General features: G+C 40.6%; 2 protein-coding genes across 4 annotated transcripts in view; one reads left to right on the top strand and one right to left on the bottom strand.

The window, feature by feature from the left end:
• Window positions 1-1,718, top strand: part of LOC5564802 — a 63,241-nt gene extending 61,523 nt beyond the window's left edge. Inside the window, exons 3-4 of the mRNA XM_021846059.1 lie at window positions 307-840; window positions 912-1,718. Coding sequence (XP_021701751.1) covers window positions 307-840; window positions 912-1,322 — 945 coding nt within the window. The 3' untranslated portion in view covers window positions 1,323-1,718. The remainder of the gene's footprint in view (window positions 1-306; window positions 841-911) is intronic.
• Window positions 1,719-13,935: 12,217 nt separating this feature from the next.
• Window positions 13,936-24,089, bottom strand: part of LOC5576438 (histidine-rich glycoprotein) — a 47,152-nt gene continuing 36,998 nt past the window's right edge. For all 3 annotated transcript variants that reach the window (XR_002500744.1, XM_021846058.1, XM_021846057.1), the window contains one exon: window positions 13,936-14,614. Coding sequence is in view for 2 of the 3 variants with exons in the window: in XM_021846058.1 (XP_021701750.1) it covers window positions 14,122-14,614 (493 nt within the window). In the remaining variant the exon portion in view is untranslated. The remainder of the gene's footprint in view (window positions 14,615-24,089) is intronic.

Here is a 24,089-nt window from a genome sequence, read left to right as displayed (position 1 = left end):
TGATTTTCAACAGAATATTTATTTTATTATTATATATGGGTATTAATGTTCCAGAGATTACAGTTTACGCTTGTAGATCTGAAAACCTGTTTCCTATGGAGTTTGTGACTAACCAAGAACACTTCGACACATTAGCATAGAGTCGACATAGTTTTTCAAAAGCATTGCCAGACAAGTTTAATTCTTAGTCTACAAAATTTCATACCACATACAATACATTTCGAATGCACCCCCGACAAATTAAGTAAATGGAGGTTTGAGTGCACCAATTTCGAATGTATTAACCCGCCTCGATTGTCACCGCAGGTCCCAGCCTGGAAACAAATCTGGAAACCAGTTTGGAAGGAGATTCAAGTTCCCGCGTGGAAAGAAATCCAAGTGCCAGACTGGAAAAAGATCTGGAAACCAATTTGGGTCCCGATAAAGGTGCCAGCCTGGAAGGACATCCAAGTGCCGGCGTGGAAGCAAATCTGGAAACCGGTCTGGAAGGAGATTCAGGTCCCCGACTGGAAGGAAATTCAAGTCCCGGCGTGGAAACAGGTTTGGTATCCGGCGTGGGTGAAGGTAGGCATTCCAGGCGAGAAGTTCTTGGGTAAGGATCACGACGGATGGGAATACACCAGTCACGATCTGTGGAAGAAGAAACTGGTGTGGAAATCGGCGTGGAAGAAGATCTGGAAAACAGAACAGAAGCAAATTTGGCGAACGGACAAGAAGCTAGAATGGAAGGCTGCCTGGAAGCAAATCTGGAAGCCAGGCAAGAAGCAAATCTGGGTGGAGGATAAGAAACTGGCGTGGAAGGAAGCTTGGAAACAAGTGTGGCGAACTGAGAAAAAGCAGGTATGTATTGACGTCGATCTTGTATGAAGAACAGTTTATAGGTTGAAATCTACAAACCATTACTTTCCTAGGTATGGGTGCCAGAGAAGAAACTCGAATGGAAGGCTGCCTGGGTTCAGATTTGGAAGCCAAGCAAGAAATTGATCTGGGTTCCGGACAAGAAACTGGAATGGAAGGAAGCCTGGAAACAGATCTGGGTCCCCGGATGGAAGGAAATCTGGGTGCCAGCTTGGAAGCAAATCTGGAAACCGGTATGGATTTCCGAGTGGTTCCCTTCGCCGGATCCACATGAGCATCATCACGAAATCGAGCACGGCTGGGATCGCAAGGACGCAGCCGGCACGAAAGTAGTTTTCAAGCGAAGTGATCCTGCTTCCGCTCAACCAAAGGCCGTCGAGCCAGCCCCGGCGGCGGCAAACATTACGCCAGCAGTGGTCAAAACCGATACCACCGAGAACAAGTCGGACTTCCGGTTTCCATAAGCTCATCAGAACAACCCTTTAGACCTTAAGCAACCCTAGCGCTAGTACCTCTACGTACACACAAAGTCATCTAGTAATTAACTAGAGTTACCCCAGTATTTAATTATTTTTAGCTGAAAACGTGTACATACTACAAAGAGAAAAAGGGAGGAAAGCTAGACCTAAGTGAATTCTAAGTTTTCGGTTTTAGCGACAATACTCGTTTTCATTGTTTCCCAGTGATAATTGTGATTCCACGCTAATCGAACCCCCGCCGATCGGGAAATGATCGGCGGTTTTATGATCGCCATCCATTCATCCTCTATCTCGCCGTAAGAATGTTACCTTTCCATTATGCTCACGTGAGTTAGAATTTAAGCGTAAGAGATTATTGATTAAATAATTGCCCGTTTTGAAGAAAAAATGGTTTTAAATTGAAAGAACAGCCATCTTGGGGTTTTCGATACTTCGATAATTAAATAGGAACAAGTTAATTTGATCTTCCATGTGCAAACCTTTTACTTCTGGTTTAAATTTAAATTTTATTCATTACATCGTTTACCGTTCGTTCCAACCTTTCAGCCTGACCGTTGATGGGCGGGTTATAAGGAAAACTTTTAAGCAAAACTACTTTCTGTTTTTTTTTTTTTTTTTTTTGAGAAAATCAATAATTTTGAAAGCATTTAAAAGAGGTCCACCATCAGAAACCACCACAACTAGAAGACCAAATCGCGCAAAGTAAGCTATCAGCTTCCTAAGAACTTTCTCGCAATCAGTTCCAGACTTCATCCGCTCTACTTCCAGCCATTTAGAAAAACTGTCACAATGTACTATGATTAAAATTTAAAAAGCTTCATGAATTCGGCTGAACGGTTTCAAAGTTGATATCCATTTGCATTCAATTTCCTGTTCATAAATGACAGCCATACTGTTAAAAATTTCACATAAATGAACATAATTTTCAATATCTGCATTAACTCCGAACCAGTACGACGTGCCATTTGTTACATTCTAACAATCCCCGCATGATAAGCATGAAGAAGCATCAGTATTTCAAACTGCGTCTGCTGTGGAATGACCACCATATTCTGGCCAGCTAGGTATTTCCCATAAAGTGTAGCAATAAACGGGATGCCGAAATGTTGAAGTTACAACAATAACAAAGAGTATAACCCGGTTTATTCAATCCTTTTAAAAGGCGAACACGAAATTATTGCGACACTGAAAATGTCATGCCAATTTTCTTATAATGTATAGAATCAAACCAAAATTTAAGGCTAGTTTTATACATAAGTATATTTACTTCAAAAATCAAACGAAAAGTTAATCGATCGAGCCTTGATTGTAAAATTGAAGGCATTTTTGCTTGATGCCCTCCATTAAAGTCTTTACAGTGTCATCCGGTACCAGTTTCTCAGTTTTTTTTTTTTTTTTTCATTTTCTTAACATGTCCTTCTCGTCTTTGATTGTCTTCTTGCTCTTCCGAAGTTTCCGCTTCATTATTGCCCAGTACTACTCCACCAGGCGCAGCTCCGGACAGTTTGGCAGATTCATGACCTTTGGAATAAAATGGACAGAATTGGCCTCATAATACTCCAGGGCACTTTTAGAATAGTGCCATGATACCAAATAGGAACTTCGTCGTGCTGCTGCAAGAACGGCAAAAGGCTTCTCGAGGCGCTCAGATTTGTGGATCTCGCCATTTACTGTGCCCTTTGTCACGAAAGGCTCACTCCTCAGTCCGCAAGAGCAGATGTCCTGCCAAATGAGATATTTAGAGGCGAACTTCGACATTTTCTTCTTCTTAAATTTGTCGTCTACATCGAACTTGCTCTTGCCGGTAAAAAACTTTACGTTTAACGTTTTACGTTTCGTCGTCCATCACACAGCAGCCATATTTTGTCAGCATCTTCTCGTAGAGCTTCCGTGCCCGAGTTTTAGCCGTCGATTGTTGCCGCTCATTGCGGTTTGGGAAGCTCTGTACCTTGTATGTATGTAGTCCAGCTCTCTTCTTTGCATTCTGGACGTAGCTCTGCGACATGCCGATCTTTTTAGCCAAATCACGGCTTGAGACGTTGGGATTTGCTTTAATCATCCGCTTCACCTTTCCCTCCGTCTTTTGTTCTCCGGTCCCGGTTTTCTTCCAGCTCCTTTGCCGTGGTCCAACGTCAACCGCTCCTGGAACCGCTTCAGCACCCTGGAGACGGTTGAATCACAGAGAACAGACGTTCATCTTTATTCTTCAGCGTGTGTAAAGCTTTGTACTGGTTATTTCAAAGTATGTCGTTAGGCTCCTGTTACGTGGCGCTGTCATCAGAATATAGGAGTTTCAATTTTGCCGTTTTTTACATTTTGGCGCTAGTGTCACCATCAAAAATTGTCAATTGTCGCTAGCGTTGCTTTGTATGCCAATGTATATTTACGTTCACTAGTGCCATCGAGTGGTCGAAACAAGTTTGTATGTCGCGCTGTCTACGTTGGCGGCGCTGATGATTGACTCTAACCTTTACACATGATTTGGATGGAATTTTGTTCGAGCCTCCATGTCTGTTCTCTGTAGTTGAATGGTGAATGTTCAACATTTTTCCCAACTGCCGGTGCGACAGGTCAGAAAATTGCAGGTGTTTGGAAAGAATTTGTTATTTCGACTCGCGTTGGTTCACCTCCATTTTCGTTGAATCGAAAGACACGACTTCGAGTTTGACAGCATGTAAGCAATACACATTAATGAGAGAGTGTACAAAATTTGATTGATTTTTACCCAATGGTAGAAAAGTTATGCCCTGTTGAATGTGTCGCAATAATTTCGTGTTCGCTCTTTATGCGCATACACAACTCAATCTTCAGATCTACCATATTGTACTATGGTCCAGGAATCAGTTTTACGCGGAAAGATGCATTTTGAGCTTTAGAATGAAACATTAGACGAAAACGGTGTTCTAAAAAGTTGTTTGCATTAGTAAGGCCCTTTGTTTGGTGATGAAAATTAGGGTGGACCACATTTTCATAGAAATTGCGGAACCAACTTTCTGATTTGTAGAAACTATAGTATACATGCTCCAGCAAAGTTGTAGACCATTCAATTTCAAGCAACTTTGCCAAAAAAAGTTTTTTTGTAAATTGGCCGATTTAGAGCTATTTTCCTACGGTGACATAGGGTGGTCCGAACAAAACTGGTTTTCTGGCTCTAGAGTTTTCAATTCAAATTTCTCATCAAAGTAGTCTATGCAACACTTTTAGAGCTTTTAAAAATGCGTAATTTGGTGAGTGAAGAAACTCGTTATCTTTTTCCGTTTGGGAGTTATTGTTGTTTTTCTCTCAAAAACATGCCTTCTTTGATTCTGAATATCTCTGATTGGGGCAAACATAAAAAATATCTTTTGACGGCATTCAAAAGACAAAATAATATTGTATATTACATGAAAAAATTACAGATGTGTTATTTTTGAAAATCTAATAAAATGTCTTGAAAAACAAATATATTTTATCACAAAAACTTTAATAACTTTTGAACTAAACTGGATATCATCAATATTTTTGCATAAAAATTTGCGTTTTGTTAAGTTCTAAATATCGTTCATAGACCGCTTTGACGAGAAATCTAATGATTTATTTTATATGCTTATTGATGAGTTATAAGTCACTTAGACTTTCTGTCTCTCTGTAATATGAATCAAAACGGTAACGTATTATATTGAAATTTATATGCTGAGTGACCAAGGTACCTTATTCACCTTAATATAAATTACCAGAAATAAAATAGTTTACCAATAAAACTCTAAACCCAATAAGGATCCTAGTTCATCAATCTGAAAATATTCTCAATTGCATTGAAATTTTTACTTAGCCGCCTTCAGTATGGTCTATCAAGGCCCTTAGCGTTAAGACATGCATGCGCCTAAATGTAGATGCGTTCAGTATTCTTTTACACACAAAATGCAAAATCATTGTGTTCATTCATTTACTCATTAGAATATGAATGGAATTCATGGCTTGATTTCAAAGTAAGATATTGTAAAATAATCGCACTGACTGATTGTACCAATAATATATAGATTGTAATGGTCGGTTATACAATAAATACATGACTATGCTATCTATATAACTAAAAATGGAATGGCTTTCGTTTGTCACGAAACAACTTGAAAACGAGTCAACGGATTCACCAGATTCTTCTTTCTTAGTTGGGTTCTTGTTTCGACGTGATTGTGTGTACAAGAAGTCTAAGATCTCCACGGGAAAAATTGAGAATATCAGGGGTAAAAAACTTAAACTTTTTTAAATATAATTTTGTTTCACATTCCCATTCACATTCACAAAGTTTGTCGGGCAAATTGTAGGGAATAAAATATCTGAATATTTCAATCGAAAACTGAAGTAAAGAAAATTAAATATCTTGGTTCATGATTTATGATCCCATCCTACAAGCCATTGGTAACCGAGTGTGTAGCTCGGTTATGTATATGTGTAAATTTATGCATAAAAACTGAAAAACGAGAATATAAAAAAAAAACATTTTCCGGATTATCAAGTATAAAATTCCGTACAATCGAATCCCGGATAATCAAGTCCGACCTTTACCTCATTCTTTATGAAACAATTCACTCATGCAGTATATCATAAAAAGGCTATATAAGGTGCAGAACCACCTGGGCACTTCACTGATTTACTTTGGCATGGAGGGTTTTTCTCGACCGAATTGTCTGAAACTTTACAATAAGAAGCGCTTGAGTACGACGCATAATGTGGCAAAATATGAGCTCTGTGACTTTCAAAAAATCCCACTGCCTAAGTGAATCAAAAGTGCCAAGAATGGGATCCGGCTCCCAACATACCAAAGTGGAGGCTATACAGGGTGATTACTATTTTCTGTCAGTAAAGTAAATGATCGTAGATAAAAAATGTGTGTATAAATTTTAATTCCCAGTGTACATCCTGTTTTATACATATATAACGTTTGTTTTAACAAAGTAAAGATTAAATCTTTTTTCATTTACCTTAGTTTTTAGTCATATGTGTTGTTTTGAAAGCATTACATCTGGCACGCACGTTTTCCACAGATACGTATTTTTGACTTAACTCCGCTGGAAAAACTGCCCTGATTGAAGCAGCATGCCACCACAATCGATTTGACTTACTTGGGAATAGCATGAGACTGATTATGGAAATTTTTAGCAGAAAAAATATGTCTTTTTTGGTTAAAATATATGCTTCTGAATAACGTGCGTGTTAACTGTAATGCTTCTGAAACAACGCATGTGGCTGGAAATTAAGGTAAAAAAAATAAATATGTTATCCATGTATAGTGAAGACAAAAAGTATAGATGTCCAAAACTGAATATGCGCTGGTAATTAAAATTCATACAACCATCTTTTTCCTATGATTACTTATTTTACTGACAGGAAATAGTAATCACCCTGTATACACACTTGGCATGACTTTTTTCAGACTTTCTGTAGTCAGCAATACGATGTCAGAAAATTCGGATGAAAATAAAAAAAAATCCCAGCGAGATTTGAACACGGGTACATGGGCTGCAAAATGGTGAGTCGACGGAGTCCTCACAAGTTCCTACCTCATGCTTCCACGGGTCGACGGATGACAAATGACCGCCAGCTAAGAGTTGCGTGCTGAGCTGGTAGTGCAGCCTGGGTCCTGTAGTCCTTCTGACTTCAGCTAGATTGAGGAGGTACGTCCACCGAGCGTCTGTTCACCAAGGAGGTGCGGCTCAAACAGCGTTTGTCTGGCATCCAGCGGCTGAATAAGAAATGCTCTTCCCCGGAAGCTACACCTAAGATGGCAGCCCCATCACGGCGGATAGGGAACCTTAGGCTAACAACCTACTGTCCCCGAAACATCAAAAAATGTTCAAGAAACCGATAGAGAAAGATTACGAACTGATTTAACGGCAACGACTTTTAGCGCGAAACAACGGACACGAATTGGAACATGGAACGTACTAACCCTAGCCCAGCAGGGTAAACTGGCACAACTCACCAACGAGGCGTGTCGCATGAAGCTGGAGATCCTAGGACTGAGCGAAGTCCGTTGGCCAAACTTTGGAGAACACAGAATACCATCGGGACAGATTCTGCTATATTCTGGCCTGCGAGGTGAACACGCTCCTCGGCACCGTGGGGTTGGCTTTTTGCTCAGCGCCCAAGCTTACGCCGCGCTTATGAAGTGGGAGCCTATAAATGAGAGAATAATCGTCGCCAGATTTAGAACACGGGTCCGAAACCTTACCATAGTCCAATGTTATGCGCCAACCGATGCTGCCGAATTGCAGGACAAAGAGAACTTTTACAGTCAACTCAATGCTGTCGTGGATAAGATTCCGAAGGGTGATATCAAGATCTACATGGGCGACTTCAATGCGAAGATCGGATCCGACAACTCGAGCTATGAGCCTGTCATGGGACGCCATGGTTTCGGCGAAATGAGCGAAAACGGAGAACTGTTGGCAGAGTTTTGTGGCAATAACGACATGGTGATCGGGGGATAGCTCTTCCCCCATCGTCCGGTTCACAAGGTCACGTGGGTCTCCCGTGACGGCTTTACCGAAAATCAAATTGACCACATCTGTATCAGCCGAAAGTGGAAACGGAGCCTTCTTGATGTGCGGAATAAACGTAGTGCTGACATCGCATCCGACCATCACCTCCTCATCGGCGAGGTGCGTCTGCGCATTGCGCGGATTCGTCAACAGGAGGAAAGAGTCGGACGTCGATTTAACACACGCCGACTGGAAGATGCCACAGTGAAAAGGTCCTTCGTCGAAGAACTGGAGACTCGTGCTGCTAATATTTCGGAAGGTGGCAGCGTAGAAGAGCAATGGACCGCCATCAAGAATGCCTTCATCACTACCAGCGAAAATAATCTGGGTGAGCTACGCACTCGGAGAAAACAGTGGATTACCGATGAAACCTGGAGGAAGATAGAGGAGCGGTGAGAAGCCAAAGCCGCGATAGAGCGGGCGAAAACCAGAGGAGCCAAGGCACTTTCCCGTCAACGATACTCGGCTCTAGAAAGGGAAGTTAAGCGCTCATGTAGGCGGGACAAACGAGCGTGGGCGGACTCCCTTGCTGACGAAGGTGAGAAAGCCGCAGCAACCGGCGACATTCGTCTTCTCTACGATATCTCACGACGCCTTAGCGGGGCAAAGATGAATACGACGATGCCCGTGAAAGACACGACTGGACAACTGTTAACCGACCCCACTGACCAGCTAAAACGCTGGTTTGAGCACTTCGAACAACTTTTCCAAGTGTCAACCCGGCCACCAACACCTCAGCATGATCCGCCTAGGGTTCGGCGTATTAGTCGCGTTAACACCGAAGCTCCATCACTGCATGAGATAGAAACAGCCATCCAAAGTATGAAATCCAACAAAGCCCCTGGGGTCGATCGCATATCAGCCGAGATGCTCAAAGCAGACCCCGCAATATCCGCTCAACTGTTGCATCAACTATTCCGCAATATCTGGGACACCGCGACTTTTCCGGCCGACTGGATGCAAGGCGTGTTAGTGAAGGTACCCAAAAAGGGGGACCTCACTGTATGCGATAATTGGCGGGGCATCATGTTGCTTTGTATTGTTCTCAAAGTTCTATGCAAAGTGATCCTAAATCGGATCCAGGAGAAGATCGATGCGACTCTCCGTCGACAGCAAGCGGGATTCCGTGCCGGACGATCCTGTGTGGACCATATTGTCACGCTCCGTATCATCTTGGAGCAAGTCAATGAATTCCAAGAGTCCCTGTATATGGTATTCATTGACTACGAAAAAGCTTTCGACCGACTCAATCACGAAAATATCTGGGGTGCCCTGAGACGCAAGGGTGTTCCTGAGAAAATCATCGGCCTCATCGAAGCGCAGTACGAGGCCTTTACGTGCAGAGTATTGCACAACGGGGTCTTGTCTGAACCCATCCGGGTTGTAGCTGGAGTGAGGCAAGGATGTATACTATCACCACTACTGTTCCTCATCGTAATTGACGAGATCCTGATAGGCGCCATTGACCGTGATCAAAACCGTGGGCTGCTGTGGCAGCCTATTACTATGGAGCACTTAAATGATCTCGATTTGGCTGATGATATTGCTATACTAGCTCAACGGCGCTCTGATATGCAGAGTAAGCTAGACGATCTTGCCGAACGCTCCTCAGCGGCAGGTCTCAACATCAATGTCAACAAGACCAAATCGTTGGATGTAAACACGGCCGGCCCTTCCAGCTTCACAGTAGCCGGGCAAACAGTGGAGAACGTCGAAAACTTCCAATATCTTGGTAGCCAACTGGCGTCTGACGGCGGTACCAAGATCGACATAGGTGCACGGATCAAGAAGGCGAGGGCTGCTTTTGCGAGCTTAAGAAATATTTGGAAGAACAGTCAGATTAGTCAACGCACCAAAATTCGAATATTCAATTCCAATGTCAAATCTGTGCTGTTATACGCCAGTGAAACGTGGTGTGTATCAGCGGAGAACACTCAACGGCTGCAGGTGTTCATCAACAGATGCCTGCGGTATATAATTCGGGCATGGTGGCCACACAACTGGATTTCTAATGCTGACCTCCATCGTCGGTGCCACCAGCAACCGATACAAACCGAAATTCGACAACGAAAGTGGGGGTGGGTCGGCCACACTCTACGTCGGGGCGGAAACGAAATCTGCAAACAAGCGCTGGAATGGAATCCAGCAGGACATCGCAGCAGAGGCAGACCCAGAGGATCATGGCGGCGCAGCCTCAACAAAGAAATAAAAGAAGTCGACGGCAATTTGACCTGGCCGCAGGTCAAGGCGATAGCTGGTAATCGCCCAGGATGGAAATCTTTCACGTCGGCCCTATGCACCAGAATGGGTGCCCAGGACCCATAAGTAAGTAAGTAAGTACATGGTGTAGCTGTAATTGTTTGCCAATATGAATGCATGTTTTCTGTACAGCAAGACTTCCTTTGTTATTCTTTGAAACCCATCTTCAGAAGATACCAAGCTTGGATGGCAGCTTTTGTAAAAATACTTCGATTCCACATGATGCTTCTCTGGTTTGATATACGGTCTGTCAATTTATAAAACTTTAAATGATTCTATGTTGCACTATTAGCGACATGTTCTGTTATCAAAACAGATTGTCGTTAATGAATCGTAGTGAGGATCTTGGTGAAGATTATTATACAAGTTGTGTTGACATTCAGTACGTTTGGTTTGGCATATTGTGCGATTCTGATTTTTGACGTGCGAATATGCGATTTTGTACGTTTATTGTTTTACGATACGTGGTTCACTGGGTAAAGGCGCTTGATTCCAAGCTGAATGAATTCTTTTGTTTCAATTTTTCTGACAAATCTTCACAATTAGGAGTTCACAGCTTATTGAAAATATGAGTTCCTCAAAAAAAAATGTCCAAAACACGATTTTCTAAATATTTTTAGTGATTCAATATTCTATCTAAAGAATTATGGGAAAACATCAGCTATGTTAAAGTTTATGTTAATTATATAACACTTAACAAGTATTTTAAAAATTTAAAATGGAAAAAAAAGCAAACGCAAAACAATTTTCCCGATCTTTGAAACCCTGTCATGACCAACTTTCACGCTTAAGGGTTACATTTTATGCTCTTAACAACAACCAGTATATTGTTTGTGAAGGATATGCAGCTCTTAGAATCATTAAATTGTGTATAATATTGACTAAACTTTTTTTTTGGGCTGTTCAATATGTTTTCAACTGAGTAGGGGAATTCGGGGAATAATGGACACATCAAGCAAATGCTTTTTTAAGACCATACAATGACATTTTTTTCAAATCACTCCCGGCTAGTTCTCAAGTTTGATATTAGTACGACGTGCTACATTCATGCAAGGTAATAAAAATCAAGTCATTTGTCTGAAAAGTGAGATTGAAAATTAGGTCCAAAACAAGGCTGGTAAAAAGGTATCGGGCAAAATGAACACTTGCATGAAAATTAATGATTCCAAAATATTTAATATCTGTCAGTCGTTCCGATGTGTAAAAGGGCTCTCCCTCTATCATAAGAGCTAAAAAGAACCTTTCTAGGTTCGCTATTTTGCTCAAAAATTAGATTCTTCTACCGCCTTGCTTATATGCCAATTTGAAGCAGAGAAAAACTTAAAGTCAAATTTCAAAGGACAATTGAAGCAAATCATAAACTTTTTTTACCGTCAAACATTTCAAATGCAATACAGATTTCATGCAGTGCATGAACTTTTGATGAAGTATACATTTTCTCAGAGATTGAGGGGGTTTCCATTTCACCCTGGGTGTTCATTATGCCCCTAATCCCCCTACGCTTCCGAAGCCCATTCAAATCGTGGATTCGTATTTCGCGTCTTGGGAATAAAAGTGTGTTTTTTCGGTTTTTCACCTTTTGCTGAGAGAGTGCGCTTTGACGTGAGTTTGTTCCATTCTTCAGCCACTATTAATCACATGTTTGCCAGAACGTCTACCTAACGTGTTGTGTTGCCTTACCCTTCCCATTTACACTCCACAATAAGCCGCCTTGATAGCCGTAGCGGTAAACGCGCAGCTATTCAGCAAGACCAAGCTGAGGGTCGTGGGTTCGAATCCCACCGGTCGAGGATCTTTTCGGGTTGGAAATTTTCTCGACTTCCCAGGGCATAGAGTATCTTCGTATCTGCCACACGATATACGCATGCAAAAATGGTCATTGGCATAGTAAGCTCTCAGTTAATAACTGTGGAAGTGCTCATAAGAACACTAAGCTGAGAAGCAGGCTCTGTCCCAGTGGGGACGTAATGCCAGAAAGAAGAAGAATAAGCCGTAACATTTATAAGAGGATATAGAGCTCTCTGTATCTTTTTAAAGTAGGCGTTCAACCAATGATCCCTTCACTTTCCATAGCATTCGCAAGGACGTCGACAGGACAGCTTTCGACCGTTGGAGGACAAGTCAATCTTGTCTAAGAGTCAGGGACCAATCTCAAAGCACTGACTTTGGTAGAGGACGGGAAGGAGACAACCTTCATGCTATGGTCTAGGCCTGTACCACCTACGAATTTGTGCGAATTACTTAATACTAATGCCAATGTTTGAAATGATTCAAACTTCTTTCCGATACAGTCCTTATGCAAAATTATCCAAAAATGACAAAAATGCACCATGAGGGTTTATGTATTTCTCAACGTTAGATCTTCCAAAAATACCTTGTACAACTCCTCTAAGATTTTTTTAAAAACTTTCTTCAAGTAAATAAGTTTTCAAATTTAAGTTACATGATTCGCATCAATCACCAAGGTGAATCCAGATTACATAACTTTTGAAACCTTCTCACTAACAGAAACTCCTTCCTGTGTCCACCATTAAGAGAGATATATTCGGAATTTCGTAACAATGGATGTCACACTAACATTCCCTCCCTTTCATGATGACCGTAACGACGTAGCCGGCACCGTTATTGGTTTCATTATATTTGGAATTATCGATATTATACACTGAAGAGCTACTTCAAACTCCGTCTTCCGGTTCTTTGTGCAAATTGCATTATTCTGGTCAATCACGAAGTAGCATCTACGATTTGTACGGTCATCAATGATCATGCATATGCTCATGGAACGAGAAGATAAATTTCTGTTTTGTTCTCACTATTGCCATAATTAGTACTTCTACACTAACTATAATTTTGCAATAGGGTGCCGGTGCCAAAAAGTGGGTTACCTATGCAAAAAAAAAAATCATAACATGATAACGAAAAGTTCTAAAAATGATCTTTTGGCTTCAATTGAAAGATTTGAGACTATGGAACAAAACGTATATTTTTCGATAAAAATATCATGCGTTACGGGGCCCAGATAGCCGTAGCGGTAAACGCGCAGCTATTCAGCAAGACCAAGCTGAGGGTCGTGGGTTCGAATCCCACCGGTCGAGGATCTTTTCGGGTTGGAAATTTTCTCGACTTCCCAGGGCATAGAGTATCTTCGTACCTGCCACACGATATACACATGCAAAAATGGTCATTGGCATAGTAAGCTCTCAGTTAATAACTGTGGAAGTGCTCATAAGAACACTAAGCTGAGAAGCAGGCTCTGTCCCAGTAGGGACGTAACGCCAGAAAGAAGAAGAAGAAGATCATGCGTTATATTTTTATGGATAGATCGCCTCAAATTTAGCCGATTTGCAAAATTTCAGCTTTTTATCTATCAAAAAGTCAGATAAAAAATTAAGCTTTTACGACAATTTTGCATCCATGCACCAATAGCTGCCGTCGTGTTCCAGTAGTGGATCAACTGATGGAAGCAGTTTTTTAAATAGATGTATTAAAATGAAGAAAAGTCTCAGAAATGATATTGATGCTTCATTCGAAAGATTTCTGTTACTGCTATTAGGGAAAAATGTTAAACCTATGTAAAAAGCAATTTTGTTTGAAATTCATTGTATTATTGCCGAATGGCTACTACTGGAGCACTAGTGCAAGTACTCGAACTCGTGTACCAATAGTAGCTCAAGCCGTTTCATGCTCAACAAATAATTCCATCGCTCTTTTCTATTTTCCTCTTATAGTACAGGTTGAAATCATACTGGTTACTGGCACCCTACTGTAAAATAATTCGCATAGATGTGTGTTTCTTCAAGGAATAGAAAAATATCAGATAACATGTTAAAATCCTATTTTATTTTTGTACATCCGACACATATAAATAATGCTAGGTTCATCACATCTACTAGCTACTGTTATAAAGCATTTATCTATCTTTCAAGAAAATACATCTAATTCAAATACTACGCATTCTTGGAAAGCGTAACGCTACGTAAGCCCGTCTTCCGACCGACACACGTTCAATGCTTTTGCCAACCTGGCGGAGGCTTCGGGATCGGCACCCACTCAGTCATCTGCACCGGACCCCAAACGTGCTTCCACACCGGAACGTAGATTTTCTTCTCGTGCCAGGACTTCACCCAACGGGGCTTCCAGATGAAGCTCTTTTTCCAGAAGCCGGACGCGTGGGGCGTGGCCACTACCACATCGTGGTGTGAGTGGTGCAGGTGATCCCCATGGCCCTGGACTACGTCGTGGTGGTGCACTTCGGTGTGCAGGTGGTCAGCGGCCACCGTGTGATGTGGGTGGTGCAAGTCGTGGTGGTGAAGATCATGTGCCGTGTGCACGTCATGGTGGTGGATATCGTGGTGCACATCATGGTGCAGATCGTGGTGAACATCGTGATGCAGATCGTGGTGGAAATCCGCTACATGCAGAGGGTTGTGGTGTAGATCGGCTGTGTGCAGGTGGTCGTGAATGTGCAGGTCGTGACGGGCAGTGTCCGTAGTGTGGCTGGAAAAAAATAGAAAAGAAATCATAATTAGCGTTATTAGTTACGGAAAGTTTACTGTACTAAAATTACTAAATTTAAATTTTATCGTGGAATTTCAGCTAAATTATATCTGAAATACAAGTTTAAGTCCTATTTTGCTTGCTTGCTGGATTATATCACAACAAAGTTTGATTAATCATACTTTAAGTTTCATGTAAACATCAATTGAACCAGTGTTCTATACAACTTTGGCAACCTGTAGCTGAAAATTATGACATGCAGGAACATTTTTGAGAGCGACATCAGATTCAGCGACCCCAAATCTACTAGTGACACACAATTTAATCCTTGAGACACGCAAAAATGTAATTTTTGTTACGCTGTATAATCTAAGGAGTCCATTTCCAAATATTCACATAATGCTACCATGAACAAAAATAAAAGTCTACGTCCTCATCCACAACGTTTTACATGTTTAGTTGTTGTAACTTACAATATTGCTTTCGTTTGTAGTCCTATGTTTTGTCTAAACAAGCAAACTATAACAATGTAAGTTACAACAACTAAACATGTAAAACACACTTAACATAAACATTGAATTACAGTACCCCCTGAGGAATACATAATTCATGTGTCGAAACGGCGGGCAAATAAATAGACCATTGTAAAAATTAAGACTGCATAGCCGAAAAGCATAATTGATTATACCAAACAATCGATTCTACACCAGGTCGATCTTTTGCCCCACCTTATTTTATTAGTTTTTGCATACATGTTTGGCAACTAATTCTGTCCCCTTGGGGGGCAAAAGTTCGAGTCATATATTAATTCATGGAATTATTTGAAAATTGCTTTAAATCCACAATCCACATCCACTTTTCATTTTAGTGAAATATGATTGATCGTGCGAAAAAAATGAACCAAATTTAACGTTTTAACTTAGTTTTGCGAAAAACTGCAGTTTATGGATATATTACCCATTTGGGCAGTTTTCGGATAATATTTTAGTGTGTATTTTTCAGCAAATTTAAGTTTATGGGTGGTATAAAGTATGCCAGTCGTAAAAGTATCGATATTGTGTATTTCAGCCAGCAAAGTTTTCCCTACACTAAATTTGAAAAGTTCGTTTAAGACAACCAATTTAAAAACTGTTATAATTAAAAATTGGTAAATATTTGAAACAAGTTTGTTCAGCAAAATTGTAGCCAATATATTGAAAGTTCACTGTGTGGTATTTATTTCTGTTAAACTGTTGTAGCTCTTCTAGAAATATAGATTATGCAACTAAGGTCAAACTTTTGCTAGTTCAGTCTAGAGCTGAAATTACGTAGTATAGACTCTCTTGATATCAGAAATCTTACATCTTGTATTCACGGGATATAAAAACTATGACGTTTGATATCAAGATAGCCTATATTACGTAATATCAGCTCTAGTCTGAACGTAGCATCAGGGTCGTCCCAGACAACCAGAATGTGCATATAACAAAATCACCTTTTGCGTTACGCGATGCTTATATGTGCAAAGATTCCGTATAAGATGTCGTCAAAAGTCCTTATGCGTACAAAAGTGGAGGCGATATATGTGCATAATTTATATGATGAAAATTACATGCAATGCGAGTGGACAGATTTTATTACGAATCAATTTGTCACCTTATACGACTTTATTTATGATAACAAAGTTGATTTGACAGCTGCTACGGATTGATACCACTTGCTTTGTACGTTTATATGGAACGAAAGAAAATGCACTGACGAAATCAGAAAATAGCGTTATATGCGAATAAATTCACCAAACAAACGATTTCATTCACAATTTTGTGCGCGTGTGATGTAATTCGCGCAAGTAAACGACTTTTTACGTAAATTGTTATGCGACTTCTGGTTGTCTGGGGTTGTTCCCTCTAGTAAGTTCCCTCTAGTCCCATATAGTCGCGCAAGTGGCTTTTATAGGCTATTCTGCAATAAATCGTCAGAAATTTGTTTATTTTTAAATACCGGTCAGGAGTTATTAATCTAATTACAATTGATAAACAGCTCGATTTTGTTTAAAAAATTATCGAAATAAATAGTTTTAATTAAAATTTAAACTCCTTGCACCAACAGTAAATCCAAGATTCCTTGAAGGGAGGTTCATCAATCTAAGCAGTCAGTAGATGCGAGGTGAGGTCAGTTGCGGGAAAGGTGGAAGTTACGGTTTAGAGACAAAATGTCGAAAGACAAAACGTCGAATCCCAAAGCATCGAATGTCAAAACGTCGAATCCCAAAACTTCGAACGGAACAAAATGTCGAAGAGACAAACCGTTGAAAGCAATCATTTTTCTAGCGAAGGTTTTTGGAACAAGCGTTGCTAAGGAAAAGAGCAATTGCGATGCGAACTGCGTAGTAAACACGGTAGACACAACAAGGTAGGCTATTCCCACGTGTAAACAACGATTTTCCATCAAAACATGTGTCGTCATTCCTATCGTCAAGAATGAGGTCTTGGGGATAGTAAAGGAGAGCAAGCCTTGCTAGACAAAAATGGGGCTACTTTGGACATTTTTCGAAAGCAATACGATTTGATAACATACTGATTATTTCGCATAAATTTTGAACTCATTCTGTTGATTATCGTCTATTATGATGTTACTGAACGTGTTCGTTGATAAACATAATTAAGAAAATTGTAAAGTGCAAAAAACTGATACTTATATAATACTTTTCCACAAAACATGCTATTCTTAGTTTTTAATTCCTGCATGGAATTTAAAGTTTATTTTTATTTAAATGAAACTGTCAATTACCGATGCTTGGTTGTTTAAGTTGATACAAACGAATGATGCAACTACCAAGTACTGCGACGATTATTAAGGTCTGATTAATAAAGATCAACATTCGTTCTTATTCTTAATGTTATATGTAGAAAGATTCCATTATTTCATGTAGCTTAGAGTAATTTTTATTTAAAATGCAATGCATGAAGTACAAGAATAGTGTTTCGCAAGATCACAAACAATTTAAATTTTACTTTTGTCAGAAGTATTTTGATTCTCAATAGTTTTGAAATGACTTAAGGATTGTTTATTTTTAGCAGATGAAGAATGCAATTGCTTTGTACTACGGCTTCATGTAAAATATGATCAAGATTTTTTTTAAAGGAATATGTTGTGAGATTACTATTTATACGTATTGAAATTTATATATTTTTATGACTATTGACTTTTTTGCATCCTTGGTTCATTTTTTTGTGTTGTAAAATACACAAAACAACACTTTAAAATGAAATAAAAGTCGTAAAATTAAGACCTTAGATCAATTATTTTTGTAAGAAAACAATTTTTAACATAAAATTACTACACATTTCTATGAAACATGACGAATCGTTAGCCGTTAAACGCTCCCAACAAGTTTCCATGATATGTGAACAACTCATACAATGTTTACATAGCAAATGTTATGTTCCTTGTGAATATGTGTTAGGAACTTTTAAAAATATTTTCTTGTTTATCCTATTATTGTAAAAAAAATATATCTTGTTGTAGAGCATGTATTGATTAGCAAAAGTGCTGAAGATACAAAATAGCTCAGATTCATATTTATGCTACCTATAAATCAAAAACGTGAGTGTCCAAAGTAGCCCCCGGAATCAAAAGTAGCCCCGTTTGACGGTATGTAAACCTTTCAACGATATACTTTAAAAAGTATGCTTTCGGTGAAGTCGACTAGCAGATGTTTATGATTGTCGAAAGTACCTGAAATTCAATAACACAGTGGAGTTAATGGATCTAACAAATGGGTAAAATTACTAAAAAGAAATTTTAAGTATTTTAAGAATAAATATTGTTTCAGAAATTTGTAGAAGACCATAATAGCTTCCTAATAATGGACCGAAAAATCTGTAGAGCTGCTGCACATTGGGGTAATTGCACTTTTTTTTTGAGTAAAATTTTTTAAGTGTCTTTTTGATTTTCTTTGGATATGATGTTTCCGACTACGTTCTAGAGGATATTAAGGGTCTGAGTTTAGAGTGTAGCACGCTATGTCTGAACCAGGAGATTATATAAATTTAATGTACATTTTAAGCTATTTTTCATACTAAAATCTACAGAAATCCCGTTTTGTGACTCAAATCAAAGAATATTTTTAAACCTTAAGATAAACCTTAAGATTGTGAGAATACTGATCTTTAGTGAAAAATAATCCGATGTATATTCGATTTTTTTAATCAGCTGGACAAGACGTGTGTAGATGTTTATTATTTACCAAGGAATACGGAATTGTGCCCCACAGGAGTGTAATTCAACCTGATATTGGGCCAATAATTTTTCAACGTATCCATACAGTATTTTGAGGTTCATGTTTTAGCAAAATTGTTAAGGACATTTATGATTCCAAATTAGTGATCTGAATATCATGGAATTCAGTTGCACAGAGGAGTCATTAGATCAGATTATTAGTCAAAACTGTGAATACATTTTAACTCATAAAATTCAATTCCTCAATTATTCAAACAGATTATTTCAGCTTCATTGAAATAAAATAGTTTTACCAGTTGGCGCCACTCCTCTGAAAACTTCCGCGTTTTTGTGAAAGATAAAAAAAGTGTTTTTTTTTTTCTTTTTTGAACAAAGCTGATCAAATAGCTCTGGTTTTAAGAAGCGACCCAAATCATATCAGAAAGGTGTCGGTCAGTGAAAAGATAGCCTCACAATTGTTGGGGACTACTTGGCTTTAATGGTAAACAACCTGTTTCACTGTAAAATCCGCAATATCCATTTTTATGCATATTGTATATCAATTTATAAAATCATCATAGACAGCAGCAGTTTCTTGCAAACTCATCAGAAATCCTTATTATATAACGTATTAGATTATTGGAACTGCCCATGGACATTAGTGACCACTACAACTCCCTTTGGAAGATCCGCAAAATTGGTCGTAAAAATCATCCTAGACCATCGTGCGTTTTTTTTTTTCAAACACCTCAAAAATCATAATTATAGAATGTATATAATTTGTAATGCACGTATTATTTGAATTGTTCGTGTCTAAAGACCACCTTGATCACTGAAGTTTATTGCAAAATTAATCAAATTCATTATTAAACAACATAAATGATGAATGTCAACATCGACAAATGTCATGCCAAGACATCCGTAAGATCTTAAAAAACTACGTTTGTTTAAGTTAATTTTTACGAGATAACCATTTTTACGGATGCTCCAGATCCTCCTAGAGCTTCATAATGGCCACCTATATCCATGAACAATCCCAATCATCCATTATGTTTGATAATTGATTTCTGATATGTTTGAAAAAAACCGCAGTGATCTGGGATGATTTTCACGAAGTGGCCATTTTTACGGATGTTCCGGATCTACCTGAGGCCGTTCGATTAACAATTCAAATATTCTACTGCGATCTAGAATAAGGAATACTGATGAGTTTGAAAAAAAAAACACTGCTGAATTGGATTATTTTCATGAATTGACCATTTTTACGAATATTCCGGATTATCCACCGGAGAACCACGTTGTTTACCATCGGAGTCAAGTATTCTCCGGCTCTTCGGCACTTGTCTGATAAGATTTGGGTCACAAGCCTACTAGTTCATTCAAAAACCAGAGCTACTTGATAAGATTTTAGTGAAAAACAAGAAGAAAAAGACATACTCACATCTCACAAAAACGGGGAGGGTTTCAGCGGGGTGGCACCAACGCTGAAAGCTAGTGTAACTATTGCCTTTTAGTAAAAGCCAAAAATTTCGAAAATCGGTTGTAGCATTGCTGAGAACAAGCATTTTGAAATTTGTAGTTCCATCCTGAAAATTTACGATCAAAATTAACGTAACGCGACACCATAATTTTGCACCTAGTGTAACTTTTCGAAGAATGGTCCGATTCGTAAACTTTTTTTTTATGAAAACACGTATCTTGACGAGTAGGAAGAGAATCCTAAATATAAGAGTTCTATAAGAAGTATTTATTTTACAATGTCAAAAATTAGGCAATTTTCGTAACGCGACACCATAATAATGTGACTATTTGAAAAAATACGTTTTCATAAAACCAATAATTCGTTTGAAACAATTACACCCGCACATAACAATGTCATCTAATATCTTCTTGTTAACCTTTTAAACAGTCATATTACACTTGATAAACTATGATACAGGACTTTTATAAAAATGTTGTTAAATGTCTCAATTGGTCACCAATAAATTATATCAACTTTATACAACTTTTCAGGAATGTTTTTACGGTATTTTCAATCAAATTTATGTTTTTTGTACAGTTTTACATATTGTCTTTCATGTTCTGCATAGCTTTGGAAATATTTCAGAGTTTTAATTTTGATATCTTGGCGTAGATGTGCGTGGAATGTGTCTTATACGTGGAAGGCGATATACGTGCATATTTTATATGACGAAAAAAAGCATGCTATGCGAGTATGTAGATTTTATTGCGAACTAATCTGTACTCTTACGCGTTTTTATTTATGAATACATTTTTTTTTTGACAGCTGCTACGGATTGATCCGATTTACTTTGTACGAGTATACGGAACGAAAAAAAAATGTACATATGAACTCATAAAATTGCATTTTATGCGAGGAAACTTATCGATGAAATGATTTCATTCACCATTTAGTGCGGATGTGATACTTACTTACTTATTTGGCTTTACATCAATTATCTTGATAAAGCCTCGCTAACAATATTTCGCCAATTCCCTCGGTTCATGGCCGCTTCTCTCCATCCTCGACTGTGACCCACGCTCTCCAGGTCCTGGTGTACCTGATCAATCCACCTAGCTCGCTGCGCCCCACGCCTTCTTGTTCCGACCGGATTCGTGGCGAACACCATCTTTACAGGGTTGTTGTCCGGCATTCTTGCAACATGCCCTGCCCAGCGTATCCTTCCAGCTTTAGCTACCTTCACGATACTGGGTTCGCCGTAGAGTTGAGCGAGCTCGTGGTTCATCCTTCGCCGCCACACGCCGTTCTCCTGCACGCCGCCGAAGATCGTCCTTAGCACTCGGCGTTCGAAAACCCCAAGAGCTTGCAAGTCCTCCTTGAGCATAGTCCACGCCTCATGCCCATAGAGGACTACCGGTCTTATGAGCGTTTTGTACATCGTGCATTTGGTGCGGGGGTGAATCTTTCTTGACCGCAGTTTCTGCTGGAGCCCATAGTAGGCACGACTTCCGCTGATGATGCGCCTTCGTATTTCCCGACTAACATTGTTGTCAGCCGTCAACAAGGATCCGAGGTAGACGAACTCGTCCACCACCTCGAAGGTATCCCCGTCTATCGTAACACTGCTTCCTAGGCGGACCCTGTCGCGCTCAGTTCCGCCAACCAGCATGTACTTTGTTTTCGACGCATTCACCATTAGCCCGACTCTTGTTGCTTCGCGTTTCAGGCGGGTGAACAAATCTGCCACCGTTTCAAATTTTCTCCCAATAATATCCATGTCGTCCGCGAAGCAAACAAATTGTCCGGATCTCGTGAAAATCGTGCCTCGACTGTTAAGTCCGGCTCTCCGCATGACACCTTCAAGCGCAATATTGAACAACAGGCACGAAAGTCCGTCGCCCTGTCGTAGTCCCCGCCGAGACTCGAACGAACTGGAGTGTTCGCCCGAGATCTTCACGCAGTTTTGCACACCGTCCATCGTTGCTCTGATCAATCTTGTGAGCTTCCCGGGAAAGCTGTTCTCGTCCATGATTTTCCATAGCTTTATGCGGTCGATACTATCGTATGCCGCCTTGAAATCGATGAACAAATGGTGCGTAGGGACCTGGTACTCACGGCATTTCTGGAGGATTTGCCGCACGGAAAAGATCTGGTCCGTTGTCGAGCGGCCGTCGATGAAACCTGCTTGATAACTTCCCACGAACTCGTTTGCTATAGGTGATAGACGACGGAAGAGAATCTGGGATAGCACTTTATAGGCGGCGTTTAGGATGGTGATTGCACGATAATTTTCACACTCCAGTTTGTCGCCCTTTTTGTAGATAGGGCATATAACGCCTTGCTTCCACTCCTCCGGTAGCTGTTCCGTTTCCCAGATTCTGACTATCAGCCGATGCAGACAAGCGGCCAACCTGTCCGGGCCCATCTTGATGAGTTCGGCTCCGATACCATCCTTGCCAGCGGCTTTGTTGTTCTTGAGCTGTTGAATGGCATCCTTAACTTCCCCCATCGTGGGAGCTGGTTGATTTCCGCTATCCGCTGTGCTGACGTAGCCATCGCCTTCGCTGTCCTGACCTTCTGTGCCTGTGTTCTCTGCGCCATTCAGGTGTTCTTCGTAGTGCTGCTTCCACCTTTCGATCACCTCGCGTCCGTCCGTCAAGATGCTCCCATCCTTATCCCGGCACATCTCAGCTCGCGGCACGAAGCCTTTGCGGGATGTGTTGAGCTTCTGATAGAACTTCCGCGTTTCTTGAGAACGGTACAGCAACTCCATCTCTTGGCATTCCACCTCGTCCAGGCGGCGCTTTTTGTCCCGGAATAGGCGGGTTTGCTGTTTCCGCTTCAGTCTGTATCGTTCCACGTTTTGCCGCGTACCATGCTGCAGCATTGCAGCCCGCGCTGCATTCTTCTCCTCTAAAACCTCTTGGCACTCCTCGTCGAACCAATCGTTTCTTGAGCTCCGTTCCACATATCCGACAACGCTTTCGGCAGCGTCGTTAATGGCTGCTTTGACTGACCTCCAGCAGTCCTCAAGAGGGGCCCTATCGAGCTCGCCCTCATCCGGCAACGCTGCCTCAAGATGCTGCGCGTACGTATTGGCGACATCCGGTTGTTTCAGCCGCTCGAGATTGTACCGGGGCGGGCGTCGGTACCGTACATTGTTGATGACGGATAGTTTTGGGCGCAGTTTCACCATCACCAGGTAGTGGTCGGAGTCAATGTTGGCGCCACGATAGGTTCTGACGTCGGTTATGTCGGAGAAGTGCCGTCCATCGATCAAAACGTGGTCGATTTGCGATTCTGTCTGCTGAGGTGATCTCCAGGTGTACCGATACGGGAGGCTGTGCTGGAAATAGGTGCTACGAATGGCCATATTCTTGGAGGCGGCAAAATCTATCAGTCGTAGGCCGTTCTCGTTCGTCAGCCGGTGGGCGCTGAACTTTCCAATCGTCGGTCTGAATTCCTCCTCCTGGCCAACCTGAGCGTTCAAATCTCCTATGATGATCTTGACGTCGTGGCTTGGGCAGCGGTCGTACTCGCGTTCGAGCTGCGCGTAAAATGCGTCCTTGTCATCATCAGTGCTTCCGGAGTGTGGGCTATGCACGTTGATTATGCTGAAGTTAAAGAATCGGCCTTTGATTCTTAACTTGCACATTCGTTCATTGATCGGCCACCACCCGATCACGCGCCTTTGCATATCACCCATCACTATAAAAGCTGTTCCCAGCTCGCGTGTGTTGCCGCAGCTCTGGTAGATGGTATGATTACCTCTAAACGTTCGCACCAATGCTCCTGTCCAGCACACCTCCTGCA

The sequence above is a fragment of the Aedes aegypti genome, chromosome 2, assembly GCF_002204515.2.
Source record: "Aedes aegypti strain LVP_AGWG chromosome 2, AaegL5.0 Primary Assembly, whole genome shotgun sequence".
Lineage (NCBI taxonomy): Eukaryota > Metazoa > Arthropoda > Insecta > Diptera > Culicidae > Aedes > Aedes aegypti.
The sequence above is the reverse complement of the archived record's forward strand: the minus strand, read 5'-3'. Positions and strand labels throughout refer to the sequence as shown.